This window comes from Emys orbicularis, chromosome 9 (genome assembly GCF_028017835.1).
Source record: "Emys orbicularis isolate rEmyOrb1 chromosome 9, rEmyOrb1.hap1, whole genome shotgun sequence".
Classification (NCBI taxonomy): Eukaryota; Metazoa; Chordata; order Testudines; family Emydidae; genus Emys; species Emys orbicularis.
In genome coordinates this window covers 23,830,251-23,845,325 of record NC_088691.1, presented here as the reverse complement: position 1 = coordinate 23,845,325, position 15,075 = coordinate 23,830,251, and the positions used below count along the sequence as shown (strand labels likewise).

General features: G+C 45.7%; 1 protein-coding gene across 1 annotated transcript; it reads right to left on the bottom strand.

The window, feature by feature from the left end:
• Window positions 1-2,067: 2,067 nt before the first annotated feature.
• Window positions 2,068-14,867, bottom strand: LOC135883830 (G-protein coupled receptor 83-like). Its single transcript, XM_065411086.1, has 4 exons — window positions 14,478-14,867; window positions 13,062-13,187; window positions 12,159-12,292; window positions 2,068-2,662 (listed from the first exon to the last, which is right to left on the bottom strand). The coding sequence occupies exons 1-4, from the start codon at window positions 14,865-14,867 to the stop codon at window positions 2,068-2,070; spliced, it is 1,245 nt and encodes a 414-aa protein (XP_065267158.1).
• Between the last annotated feature and the right edge of the window lie 208 nt (window positions 14,868-15,075).

Genomic DNA, 15,075 nt, shown 5'->3' with positions numbered 1-15,075 from the left:
CAGTTCATCTCTTGTTCTTCTTTTTGTCAAACTAAAGAGATTGAACTCCTTGAATCACACAGAAAAGCATTTTTCCTGCTCTCAAATTATTTTTGTGGCTCTTCTCTGCACTTTCTTCGTTCTATTATTTCAACATCTTTCTTAAAAGGTTGACACCAGAGCTTGTTGCTGGATTCCATTTAACTATTTGCAGTTATGAAAATACCTATGCACTTTCCACAAGAGTTGGAGTGGAAATCTCAGCATCTGCCCAAATTCCTACACGGCTTGGATTCCATTCTGGTTCCTGCATCATCAACACATTTTTAAAGTCAATTCTAATTGCAGGGGTAAACTGTCCTCTTCAGTTATACCTATTGGAGATAATGCCCAAAGTCACACAGCAAGTCAGTGCCAGAGCTGCTCAGGGGTCCTTGATACCTAGTCCTGTCTTCAATTCACTGTTGCATTGATGTCCTGGTGAAATTCTACCTCAGATAAATATATCCTGGTTACCTAAATTTCCCTGCAGTTTCAATGGATCCTTCCTCACTTTCTGGTGTAACCTGTTGGCAGTGGTGTTATTAGCTGTTAAATGGCTGCCATGTTCCATCGCAAAAGTGGCTGGACCTCAATAGTGGGTGAAGTTATCCATATAATATGCACATTTCTGTTAGCTTTCAAGGTGCTTAGAGATCATTAGACATAAAAAAACAGCATATAATGCTATTTTATTTGTCAGGATTGTGACATGGATATCTGTGGCATTGTATGAATAATAAATGTATTCATGTCAATAGCAGATACAAGACATAGCTTCCTATTTCCACAGGAGTTTGGCCAGGCTCTGCTCTGTCACCATCATTGTTTAGTATTAGTATCAATTGGTTGATGGAGAAGCTTGAGGTAGGGGTGCTGGAATGGGGGGGGGGAGGGAAGGGGCCATGCCCCGCCCTTCCTCTTCCCCTCGAGGCCCTGCCCTCCCTGGCCAAGCTGGAAGCCAGAACTAGGCCGGGGAGCCCGGCCCCTCCACCTGCCCGGGGTGGGTGGGGTCCGAGAACAGCCCCTGGCCTGTGTCCCTGCCCCCGGCCTCCCCACCCATGGCAGATGGAGGGTCTACAGCTCCCCACAGCTGCCCGCATGGCTCTTATCATGGCCCAGCTGTGCTCTTCGGCCCCCAAATCCTCACCCCCAGGCCAGGCCGGAAGCCAGAGTGGGGTAAGAGCCATGCGTGCAGCTGAAGGGAGCCACAGACCTCGCGGTCCCCGCACTTTTAGGAAGCATCCGTCGCCCCTGGCTTGAGGAGGCATCTGTCAGTGGCAGTGAACTGAACACCATTCTGCTTCAAATAGGAATGGAGAATAACTGGCTAGGCAGTGATACTGCTGCAAAAGACCTGGGGGTTATAATGGATCCAAACGGAATATGAGTCAATGTGATGTAGTTGTGAAAAAGGCTAATATCATTCTGGGGTGTGTAACCAGGAGTATTGTATTTAAGACACAGGAGGTAATTGGCCCGCTCCACTCAGTCCTGGTGAGGGCCTCAGCTTGGAGTACTGTGTCCAGTTCTGGGAGCCACACTTTAAGAAAGATGTGAACATACTGAAGAGAGTCCAGAGGAGAGCAACAAAAATGATAAAAGAGGAAAGACTGAAAAAACTGGGCATGTTTAGTCTTGAGTCAGACAAAGAAGCTCCTCTCTTGTCCTCATTTCACCACACACTCTCCCCTAGACAAAGCAAGGAAGCCTTTGTAACTCACCTGGCGGCTCCTGATTGGCCATTGCCTGACCCTTCAAGCTGCTGGAGGATCAAGTCTTGTTAGTATCTGAGCCTGAGTGGCTTATCTAGACAGGGGGGTGCCAGGCCAGTGATACCCACAGCAGGGGACAGTGAAGGCCTGGCATACCCCATCACATCTCCCTTTTCATGTTATGCCTCTGGATCAACAATATCCATGATCTCTCATTTCCTGGCATACTTAACTCCTCTACTAAAACTCCCCTCCCAACCTGTTGACGCGAATGATGCATCATAAATAAAGCCCTTTGCCACCAAACCTTTTGAACTCACCTTGAATGTCCAACTCACAAATCTGTGTTGACTGTCTGCACATTTGTGGTGGAGCGAATGCTCTGTGAGGAAGGCCTCTGCTTGTACCTGGCTTGCTCGATCCATGCCTCTCGATAGGCCATGATCACAGCTGGCAACACATTGTCTTGTGTTTGTGGGACCTTCTGGCACATGCTGAGTAAGGACTTGAGCTCTGAGCGGAAGCTCTCGTTCAGCCAGCAGTAAATGAAGGGGTTATAGCAAGTGCTGCTCATGGCAAACCAGTGCAGAGCGAAATAGAGGGAGTTTTTGGTCTTGATGCCAAGGCTGGAGATGAGCACTACATAACAGTTGAGTGGGAACCAGCAGACAGCAAAAACCACCACAACCAACACCAGCATCTTGATACTCTTCTTCTTGTTCTTGTGGTGGGTGATGTACTGCTGCGTGGTGATGTCCCCAATGGCATTGCGCAGCCACAGCTTCTTGGCCAGGTGTGCGTAGGTGATGGTGATGATCAGAAGGGGCAAGAGGTAGAGGAGGAGGAAGGTGGAAAGGTCCAAGTATTTCCACACCAGTTCTGCAGGCTCAGGAAAATCAGGAAGACACAAACTCCGGACAGTAGCTTCCCTTTCAAAACAAAAAAGTATTTTTTATAGTATGTGGCCACAAAAACCTTCATGCAAATTCATGCATTTCCCAAACCAGTGTGGGACTTTCAGGCCACAATATAAATGGCCTGTCTGCTGCACTTGTGGATATCAAAGAGTTAGTATTGCCACCACTGCTTCCATAGGACCCAAATCTGCTATCCTTGTGTACATTGAACCATACCTTAATATGCAAGTAGCCTCATTGCAATCAGTGTGACTACTCCCATAGTAAAATACTACCATATGGAAGGATGGCAGAACCTGGCTCATAGTAACTAATATCCTTCAAGAGGGGAAGAAGTACCTTCCCACCTCTGTCTTTCATGTCACCCCACTTCCAACCCCCTCCCCCAACTAGAAGAAACAAATAAATTACAGATGTGACTACTCATAGATACTGTAACAGTGTAACTGCAAGATGTTTGTGTGCATTCTTTATTACCCCGCCTTATATTTGTGACACTTTTCCTTCTCCATATCCCCCTCTGTTTGTGTGTATGTGCCACTTGTGTCTTCTTTTAAGCTCCTTGGGACAGAAAACATGACTTTGTCTGTCGAACCTCTTGCACTTACGAGTGCTGTAAATAATAAATGATAATTGAGGGGGGGGGAGGCTAACTGTGCAGGACAGGTTATGAAACTGAATATACAGTATGCAGAAGTGTAAAAATAGTGTGTGTTTGTGTGTATGCACGCGCACGTGGAGGGGAGTGCTGTATAATTTTGATTGTGGTATGTTTGGGTGGAGCTGCAGAAAAGTAACAAAATGCTACTTCTCTAAGGCTTGGTCTACACTAAACCCCCAAATCGAACTAAGGTACGCAACTTCAGCTACGTGAATAACGTAGCTGAAGTTCGAAGTACCTTAGTTCGAACTTACCTCGGTCCACACGCGGCAGGCAGGCTCCCCCGTCGACTCCGCGGTACTCCTCTCGTCCAGCTGGAGTACCGCAGTCGACGGCGATCACTTCCTGGTTCGACTTATCGCGTCCAGACAAGACGCGATAAGTCGAACCCAGAACTTCGATTCCCAGCCGCCGAACTAGCGGCTGGGTGTAGACATACCCTAAGGCTTTGCAGCCAATGATCTCCAAGCAGATATTAATCAAACCCTCATCACCAGGGCCGGCTCCAGGCACCAGCGAATGAAGCAGGTGCTTGGGATGGCCAATGGGAAGGGGCGGCATGTCCGGTCTTCGGTGGCAATTCGGCGGCGGGTCCTCAGTCCCCCTCGGAGCGAAGGACCCGCTGCCGAATTGCCGCCGAAGACTGAAGCGGTGCGGTTGAGCTGCTGCCTAAGTGCTGCCGATCGCGGCTTTTTTTTTTTTTTTTAATTTCCTTTGCCGCTTGGGGCAGCAAAAAAAACCTGAGCCGGCCCTGTGTTAAATGAATATAACTATCCCTGTATTGTAATTCTGTTTATGAATATTTTACACTTCTATAGGCCTCTTTCTCCATCGCTTTCAAAGTGCTTGGCAAAGCTGGGTAAACATGATTATCACCATTTTATAGAAAAGGTAACTGATACAGAGAGGCTAATGGGGCTACATAAAGAATTAATATGGCCCATGCTGCTTAATTAAAATACAGGTCCATATATGTATCATACATGTGTAAATTAGTATTATTAAGCACAATAATAATATTCATACTATCTCCTTTTACACTAAGATAAAAGTGCTAATGGTGATCTATGGTGTAAACTGATTACTTGCTGGTGTCACAGCATAGTACTGCACACTAGGACGTTTATACTTTCCTCTGAAGCATCCACCATTGGTCACTATTGGATGGGCCATTAGTCTGTTGCATTATGATACAAAGGGAGGGCAGTTCCAGTACAATCATTCCAGTGTTTGCACGAAGTGGAAGATGTTAGGTTCTCATCCTGACCAAGGAGAGCAGCATTTCAGAAAAGTGTTAGACTAAATCAGGTCCTTGTATCCTAATGGGCTTTTTTGTCATCATGGTGCGCGCTCCCTTGTATTGAGGTCCACATTCCTGTTGTCAAGAGTGAATGACATGCTTTGTGTGAGTTTTTTTCTGAAGTATTGCATTATTCTAAACAAGAAAGGCCTATTAACGAAAACTGAAATCTTCTCTTGGAAGCCGTTGCTGAGAAACGGGCAGTTTTGTTTGTCATGGCATGAGATGGGTCCTCATGTCCTCTCAATAAGGCAAGAGAAACTCTTGTGACCCATTTTTTATGAACAAGATATCAAAGGCTGTCTTAAAGCAAGTAACTGCAAAGAAAAGAGAGTTCCCTAAAGGAAGGACAAAGGAAGGACAAAGCCCCATCAGACCATTCTTAGGAACACTATACAACCCTCCTACTCATCTCCCCCACACAGACCCCAAAGGGACAAACAGAAGGCAGGAGTGTCTCTCTGTAATATCCCAAGCTGGGGGCTCCACCTAATGACTCCCCATGCTTCCCCAAGCTCACAGGTGTTGCCTGTTAACCTGACCCTATATGATAGGCAACTATCTATTAATATAAGTTAAACAATTTCTCAGAGCCCCCCACCAGAAGGGACTGAACATTCCATAGACCAAAAATAAGTAGATGTAGCTGGAACTAATGAACTATTAAGGGAGGTGGTGACACACACATTTATTTCCTGGGGGTGTTTTAAACCCATCTTTTTCTGTCTCTCTCCCCTTCTGCTTTGTCTCTCCCTACCCATCTTCTTCCTACCTCCGTCTGTACTCAGCTGCAGTCACTGCAGACTTCTTAATCCCTGTCAGATGACTTTATTCTCCACACTTTGATTAATATCTTTAATATCCTGTTGTCAACCTCCTGCATTGACTATTATGCCATTAATAGAAGACCCTCCAGAACTGATTTCTGTGAATGTGGGATGACTGCAATTCTCAGGGGAGCTGACAAATGTCAGGTGTGTAACTAGAAGGATTTTGGATTTTTAGGACTTGGAAACTTTTGATAATAAGGAAGTAGATGCAAATGAAGAAAGCAAACTTTGAGACAGAGAATTTAAGGCCAGAAAGGACTGTCACGGTTTAGGGCAACTGCACTCACAGGTGCTGACTTTCCAATGTGTGAGGGGTGCTCAACCCCAGGTTCTGCCGCAGGCCCTGCCCCCACTCCATCCCTCCCCCCAAGGCGCCACCCCTGCCTCTTCCTGCCCTGCCCTACCCACCTCTTCCTGCCCTGTTCTGCTCCTCCCCTGAGTGTGCTGTGTTCTCACTCCTCCCCCTCCCCCCTGAAACAGCTGATTGTGGTGGGTGGGAGGCACGGGGAGGGAGCAGGAGGCACTGAATGGTGCGGCCCACCAGCAGGCAGAAGGTGCTGGGGGGGAGAGGGAGGTGCTGATGGAGGGCTGCCGGTGAGTGCTCAGCACCCACCATTTTTCCCCATGGGTGCTCCAGCCCCAGAGCACCCACAAAGTCAGTGCCTATGACTGCACTTGGATTCCCCCTCAGTGGTCCTGCCAGGGCATCCACTCTCTGCTTCCAGCTCCCCAGGTGTTCTCTCTTGAGTGGAAACAAGCGTGTCTCTCCCTTCTGACTGGGGTTTTCCCAGGCTGGACAGTTCCATTGCCTTCACTCTGTCATTCCCAGCATGGACAGGTTACCTTAGGACACGTGCTTGCTTTCTCTTCAGAGATGGACAATACTGTAATTGCTACAGACATAAGTTACCACACAGTTCTTTCTAGTTAAGCCTATTTTATTCTTACAGTACAAAGCATTACAGAGAAAACATATTAAAATAAATAAAAGGACCTAATAAGCTTACTAGAGTTCATCCTAACTTTATAAATTAAATTAATGGAGATATCCTATCTCCTAGAACTGGAAGGGACCTTGAAAGGTCATCAAGTCCAGCCCCCTGCCTTCACTAGCAGGACCAAGTACTGATTTTGCCCTAGATCCCTAAGTGGCCATCTCAAGGATTGAACTCACAATCCTGGGTTTGACAGGCTAATGCTCAAATCACTGAGCTATCCCTCCCCCCTTTCTTTTGGGCTCTGACAAGTGCATCTTTTAATACCCCACCCTAGGGGCATCCTTGTTGTTACAAGTTCAACAGAGCTTCAGCTCACAACAAGTCCACTCAGAACACGTTCAGTTCTCTTTTTATACAGTTCAGAAGTCTTAGAACTGGAGTTTCTGGAGGCAGCTAGTAAGTATACAAAGGATCTCTCCCTCCCCAGGGCATATCTTCAAAAGGTTGGCTTCGGAGGGGAAGAATTTGCATTCCTCTCACCTCAATGTATTTCCTAAGGAAATCCACTTCCAACACATTGTTCCAAAAAGATCTTTGAGCTTTCTCATACCTTCCAGAGATTGCATTAATCTTGTCCTTCTGCTAAAGAAGTTCCATACAATCTCACAACAGTACATAAACATTTGCATTTGTAATACAACGAACTCCAGAGGTGCTAACTTTAATTCAATAAGGTTTCACTTAATTCAGTAAAGTTTCTCTTAGTTCTGTAAGGCTTGTTCAGAATATTACAGGCCATTATCAATTCATATCATTAAAATGGGGTCACGACCCACTTTGGGTCCCAACCCACCGTTTGAGAACCGCTGATCTAGTCTAACCTCCTGCATATCACCACCACCACCCAGCAGCCAAACACTAAACCTAACAAATGAAATTAGACTTAGGTATTACAGCCCTCAGGAGCCTAAACTATTATGTGCCACAGGCAGAGATGATCCTGGAAAGCAAACTGCATGCCACACTTCAGAGGAAGGCAATTTCCCGCCCCCCAGGTCACTGCCAATTTGATCCAGGGAAAAATTCCTTCACAGCCCCACATTTGGTGATCAGTTAGACCCTGATCATATAACCCGTATCTGTGCTCTGACCTACCTTTCTTACAGATACCACCAAATCCATTCACCAGCAGCTGGCACTTATACAGAACAGTTATGCACATCTGGAATTAGCACTATAAATAGCCAGGTTTATCAGGCAGTCAGCGCACAGAGCAAGCACCCAACCTGATGTCTCTCCTGATAAATATCCAAATCTGCTAGTGAGAGCAAGGGTGGGGAACATCAGTTGAGGGAAGCAGGAGGTTCGAATTGTATTGTAAAGGAGTGTGAGGTGGGGTTATCCCATCACAAGAACTCTGAGATGGATGACTATCCTCATAGTTCACAGTTCTCCGGGTATTATCATCCAGGTACTTATCTCCAGGGATTTCTAGAAGGATGCAGGAATGCATAGTAAAAGGTTGTAGACCCTTTGTGAAAGAGCTGTTGTGAGAGCAAAACCAGCAAAATACCACAGTATTTTAATAAATCTATGGCCATCAAGGAACTCAGTGGTTCCCACAGTGCTGCACACTATGGCCACTTAGAACTTGCTGTTGACAGAACTTGTATCCTGCTCCAAAAACCTAGCCCACTACCACTTAAGAATCTCCAGAACTTGTTAGCAGTATATGTCTGCGACACATAGTGGTGCAGTTCTGATTCTGTCCAATGCCATCCAGAGGGCGATGATGCACATACTCCCTAACCAGTTCTTTACACTATCAAAAACTCCAGTCCCAACCCAAGGCAATGTTTCCCCTCGCTGAGCTGTCTAATGTGTCAATGGAAGAGCAGAGACAGGGGCAAATGTAACAGTCTGAGCAGCACTTGTTCATTCATAAGCAACATATTTATACATTAAACATAGCTGCAAAGCAGTGCAACCACTGAGGTGATCCAGCATTCTGTTTGTGTGGTCTAACCAGCGAGGACATTGTATAAATCAGTAAGATACTGCCCAGGCAAATAAAATGCAAGCACAAGTAAGAAAGAGAATGCAATACAATATACTACACATTAATTTTATATATCATCTTAAATATGAATTCCTCCCTCCCCAAAAGGGAGTGAGAAATTAAGAGGCGAGGCAAGGGAAAACAAATGGGCACTTGTATTAAAGGTTTTCTAGACAACATTCTTAATATAATAGTTTTGATGTAATAGCATTGTGTCCTCTCTCTTTTGCTGTCCATTCATAGGAGGGAAGTAGCTGTGAGCCAAGGAAGAAAGCCAAGGCTATCTTCTGTGGTTTTTGCACAGATAAGTCAGAGGGCTCTGTAAGCAAGATGAAAATCTTTCTAATGCTGATTACACTGGTCTACAATTTTTGAGAAGTCGTCTGCTTCAGAGATAAAATGTGCTATTTATTATGTATTTTGATGTGCTGAATTCAAATATGACAATTAAAACAACTGATTGGCTACTGTTTCTAAGATATTTAAGTTTTTACATTTTATGTCTATGTATATTGTGTAGATAGTAGAGTTTTAATCATACATTGTAAACCTAGGTCTTTTCATGTGTTTATGGTTGCTTTACATGATAATATTTCACCTGTCCTGTTTATGTAACACTTTAAAAATCAGCAAAAGGGTTATATAAATAAAATTTATTATGAAACAAAAGGCAAAAAACTATTCTGTACATAGTTTAGTCCTATTCAGTGTCTACTCGGCGCTTCTTGGCTTGTCTCTTGTATTCATTAAATGGAGCATCTCTTGTCACTGTCCAGCAATAGTCTGCAAGCATTGATGGGCTCCATTTGCCCTGATTGCGTTTCTTCATTGTTGCAATGTCCTGGTGGAATCGCTCGCCGTGCTCGTCACTCACTGCTCCGCAGTTCGGTGGAAAAAAATCTAGATGAGAGTGCAAAAAATGTATCTTTAGTGACATGTTGCAACCAAGGCTTTTGTATGCCTTGAGGAGGTTTTCCACCAACAACCTGTAGTTGTCTGCCTTGTTGTTTCCGAGAAAATTTATTGCCACTAACTGGAAGGCTTTCCAGGCCGTCTTTTCCTTGCCACGCAGTGCATGGGCAAATGCATCATCTCGAAGAAGTTCACGAATCTGAGGACCAACAAAGACACCTTCCTTTATCTTAGCTTCACTTAACCTTGGAAATTTTCCACGGAGGTACTTGAAAGCTGCTTGTGTTTTGTCAATGGCCTTGACAAAGTTCTTCATCAGACCCAGCTTGATGTGTAAGGGTGGTAACAAAATCTTCCTTGATTCAACAAGTGGTGGATGCTGAACACTTTTCCTCCCAGGCTCCAATGACTGTCGGCGTGGCCAATCTTTCTTGATGTAGTGGGAATCTCTTGCACGACTATCCCATTCGCAGAGAAAACAGCAGTACTTTGTGTATCCAGTCTGCAGACCAAGCAAGAGAGCAACAACCTTCAAATCGCCACAAAGCTGCCACTGATGTTGGTCATAGTTTATGCACCTCAAAAGTTGCTTCATGTTGTCATAGGTTTCCTTCATATGGACTGCATGACCAACTGGAATTGATGGCAAAACATTGCCATTATGCAGTAAAACAGCTTTAAGACTCGTCTTCGATGAATCAATGAACAGTCTCCACTCATCTGGATCGTGAACGATGTTGAGGGCTGCCATCACACCATCGATGTTGTTGCAGGCTACAAGATCACCTTCCATGAAGAAGAATGGGACAAGATCCTTTTGACGGTCACGGAACATGGAAACCCTAACATCACCTGCCAGGAGATTCCACTGCTGTAGTCTGGAGCCCAACAGCTCTGCCTTACTCTTGGGTAGTTCCAAATCCCTGACAAGGTCATTCAGTTCATCTTGTGTTATGAGGTGTGGTTCAGAATTAGTAAAGTTTGACTACATTTATTTCAGAAGCATTTTGGCTGTAGAGCAGTGTTATTATAGCCTCCACATTCTTCTCCTTGCGACTGAAATCTCAAGCAGACAATATTGCTCGCTGTGATACTATCAATTCTGTCTTGCTCCAGTGGGGTTCTCCTGGATATTTACTGACCAGCAGTATTGAACGAGAACATGGGGAAAAAATAAACCTGGTTTGTTTTCATGCATCTTACATGGCTGCATCTATCCCGAAGAGACCTTCTTTCTTTATTGGTTAGGAAGAGAGTCTCATTAGCTGGTGCCACAAGCTTGCTGTCAATAGTGGACTAAAGCAGTACCTATGATCTTGGCCCTGCCCCAGAGCACAATGATCCCTGGATCCATCAACCCATCCTGCCCCCATGATACAATGTTTTGATGTCAGGATCCTAAAACCACAAGTCCTCAATAGCTTCTGCCCATCTATGTTGGCTATATTGCAGGTATCACCCTGAGTTTGATTTACATGCCTTTTGCTGGCACTGATCCATGCTACTTTGTGGGCACTGGGGTCAGAAGATATCTCATATAAAGGGAGAAGAAGTAGTTTAAGGCTTAACTAAGAAGAGACAACTGCTGAGTCTGGGTTTCCGCATGGTAGACTAGATAACTATCTTGAAATTGGATGCAAGATAGCTGTCTTTGGACTCCCCCCTTCCCTTCCCTCCCCCAATGGAGCAAGAAGAGAAACATTATGGATTTTGCTATGCCAAACTCCAGCTCAGAATCTTCACCTTCTTGTGGAACTTTGTGAATCTTCCTCTGAATGTGACGTTTCACTCGATCTCCTTCACGTTTGCCAAGCAAACAGCACTCTTCACCTCCTCTTCACAGCAAAATAACCAAAGCAAAGTGGCATTAACAAGAAAGGTTTTGTTTTCCTGCAGAATCACCAGACCGCCTTAAAAAGCACCGCCATGTGTTATGGTGCTGCTGCTTCTATTTTGATGTATTGTATTTAAGTGTTTGTCAGAGGTGCCTAACGTGTTGAGAGAGGCTCCTCTTGTTTAGATTTATCAAACAAATAAAACCAAAGATGCTGAAGTGAGATGATCTCGCTCACTGAGTAAATCAGCTCCTGTGGCTCAGTTTGCAGAGGTTTGCATTCCTGTTGATCAGCAAGGGAAGTCTTTGTTGTGTAATGCAGTGACCCTAGATAGCTCTATGCATGGCTTAGACACGTATAGCTTTGCCTATGTAAGTACCAGACGTGTGTGCTGTGGTTTTGAAAGTTTGATTCCTGCCTCTTTCACCTTCCCTCACAAGAATATAGGGTTGGTTGGATGGCAGGGGTGTCCTGTTTATGAACAAAAAAGTGAATGGGGAAAACAGTTGCATTCTAGCTAAAATAGCCTTCCACGAGTGAATCTAGTGCTGAGAGAAACCACACAGTACCTCGAAGTCTTTTAGAGATGATAGAAAACCATGGCCCTGAGCACTTGTGCTCACTAAAGTTCCAAAGACCCCAAGGTTCACAGTGGACCAGCTGTCTTGACCAAACTCCATTTTGTGTAATCACATTGGCTCAGCTCCTCAAAGGTATTTAGGTACCTAACAACCATTAAAATCCATGATAGTTAGGTGCCTAAATGCCTTTGAGAATCTGGGCCATTCTGTCTATATAAAACTCCCCGTGCATTGTCAATTGGACACAGTGATCGTCACTTCTTGGGCTAAACTATCCTGCTTTATGTCAGCTGCAGCTTCCCACCTGAAGAAGTAATTACATTTCAGTAGTAAGGGAAGTGATTCTTCTAAATGACTGTGTAACGTGCCATGGGGGCAGAGGAGCAACTTACCGGTAGTTGTACTGGAAAAGCTTCTGATAGATTGCATGGGGCAGGGAGAAGCAGGTTGCCATCAGCCAGATAACAGAAATGCTCAGCGCTCCTCTTGTTAGTGACATCCTTTGCTTTAGTGGGTTCAGAATAACCTGCAATGGAGACTTCACAGTGACCATCATCTCACCGGGAAAGAAAAGTCCCTTCATTGTTACCTGTGACTGATATTTTTCTTCACATGTTCCAATGCTTTTAAGAAAATCACTGAATACTTACAGAAATGCCTAACTAATTAGAGTGATCTAGAGAAAACTGAAACGTAGAACTCTACAAATGGTACCAAAGAGTACCTTCAAGTCAATTTTTTTCTGGTTTGTCTTGAAATTACGTCATACCTTAAACCATGACTGAGCAGTGACAATTGTGTAAGATTATCTCCACTTGAAAGGATGTTTATTCTAAATAAATCAAATTAAGAAATGCCTCACACTGTAACTGAGGCAACAGAGCACACCTGGCTTGGGTAATTTGAATTTTCACACAAGGTGAACTGAGCTCTTTATTTTTTGACATTATTTGTGGAGAATTTCAGGGTCTGAAGATCACTAATTGCCTGATATCAATGGAAGTTTTCTACAGGGAAGGGACATCGTTTGTATGTTCCTATTTTTCTCTCTCTACATTTTGTAATGAATGTAGTGCCCACAAAAATGACAGGCTGATACCAATGGCTGTAGGCCAGAATAACACAAGCAGATGCTATGTAAACTCCCCTCTCAGCTCTGACAATGCCCCCTCTTGTGACACCCCATTTTATTTCAGTTCTGGACTCCCCTTTGCTTACCCATGGTTAGATAGGGGATACAGTGGTTTGGAGCATCTGTGCCAAAGGAATCTTACACCAGTCTGGGGATTCTGTACCTGATGTCTGTCCAGAGCTATGGCTGTCAGGGTGAGTGTGGAGACATGAAGAGAGCAGTACTGCACGAAGCGGCTGATATGACACATGGCCTTTCCAAAGGCCCACGTGCTGTTCACAAACCGAACCTGCAGGGAATGTAACAAACCAGCAAAACCATCAGCAGGGCACAGTGGTTCATGTACCCGAGCCAAACAAATAGAGGCGCTCTTGAGACTGCATCTGGAGAGCTCATGAACATACATAGCCTTATGGTGCCCTCTGTCACTTGGGGCAGGTTTCCTTTGAAGCCCAAGAAAACTATTGTCAACTTTAGACATTGAAACTCCTTGGTAATTGTTTATAAATAAGACTACGACTTAGAGACAGAGGTTGCGGAAGTCATGGAATGCGTGACTTCCAGCGACCTCTGTGACTTCAGCCTGTGGCGGTCGGGAGCTGCAGGGTCCCCCGCCACCCACAGGGGCCGGGAGCCGAAGGGGTACCCCCCCACCTCTGGCGGCCCCTGGAGCTCCAAGCTGCCACAGGTGGTGGGGGTACCCCGCATTTTCTGGCTGCAGCAGGGGAACCCCCGGGCTCCTGGCTGCAGTGGGCAGTGGGGGCCCCCAAGCTCGCAGGTGGCGGGGGAACCCCTGGGCTCCCAAGCACTGTGGGCCCCCAGAGCAGCGGGCGGCAGGGGCACCCCGCAGCCCCCAGCTGCTGTAGACGGTCGGGGCCCCCCCAGCTCTCAGTCATTGGTGGTGGGGGACCCTGGTGCTCCAACACCCAACCCGCGGTGGGAGCCCCCCAGAGCTCCTAGCCGCCCCATAGCTGCCCCGCAGATCCCCATTTTGACACACATATTTATAGTAAAAGTCACAGACAGGCCATGGCTTCTGTTAATTTTTCTTTATTGCTTGTGACCTGCCCGTGACTTTTACTAAAAATATCCCTGACAAAATCTTAGCCTTATTTATAAAGGTTAAGACAAATTCCAGACATTTTGCCAAATAGCAACTTCTAGGAGCTTCACATCTAGTTTAGAGCCTTCTAAAGGCTTGAGCCTGTAAATCACACCCCACTTGTGAATACATCCAAAATAATTCCAATGGAGGAGTCTATACAAGCACTCACTCCATATCGCATGGAAGCTCTACTGCACTCTGGTGGTTCAATGGCAAGGACTAGGAGGTGATGTTGTTGGAGCTAATTTTGGATTTGGAAAGACTAAGTGGGGAGTGGGGGGGGGGGAAAGACCCCTCTTTTGCTTACCTGGCAGAGCTGCTGTCTATGGGCCATGACTCTGCCCAGTTCAAGTCTTAGCCCCAGAAGCATGCACCGAGTGAGTGCAGCCACCAGATGAAGCACTCTGCTGGATGGCCAAGCCCATGCCTAGCTCCGTTTTCGGCAGGCATAGCAGCATGGCTTGTGGCACTTACCAGAGTGAAAGGAGTGTTGAGCAGAGTGATCATGATATCGGACACTGCCAGGTTGACAATGAAGAGACTGGTGGCTGAGTGCGTCCTCTTGTTCTTGATCACCACGTGGCAGACCAGCATGTTGCCAAACAGGGATATGATGATGATAACTGAGTATGCCACAATTAGAAGAGCTTTCACTGTGGGCTTCTGGGACTCTGGTTCATACTTGGCCAGCTCAGCAAACTTCTCCCACTCAACAATCCGACTGTCTGTCCAGTTGAAGGCTGTCCTGTTGGCTGCCTGGTAGATTGACATGAGATTGGCCAAGGAAGAGCTATGGTCAAACTCCTCCAGAACTCCTGTGACCTGGGGAAAGTAGGGAAATGACTGATGCAGGGGGTGAGTCATTGTGGTTTCCAACTGGGTTAAGCTAAGAGCAGACACAGTTTAAGTTGCAGCTCCAGGAAGCGTGGTTAGTGATTGTTTGACTTTGGAGACGCTGCTTCTCTATGAGGCTAGAGGGCATGCAGTCAGCATTAGTAAAGCCAGCCTTTAAAATGTAAAGTTAGGGCACAATAAATTCTTCTGTGCAGTCAGAAAGGCAGTAGGGTCTTGT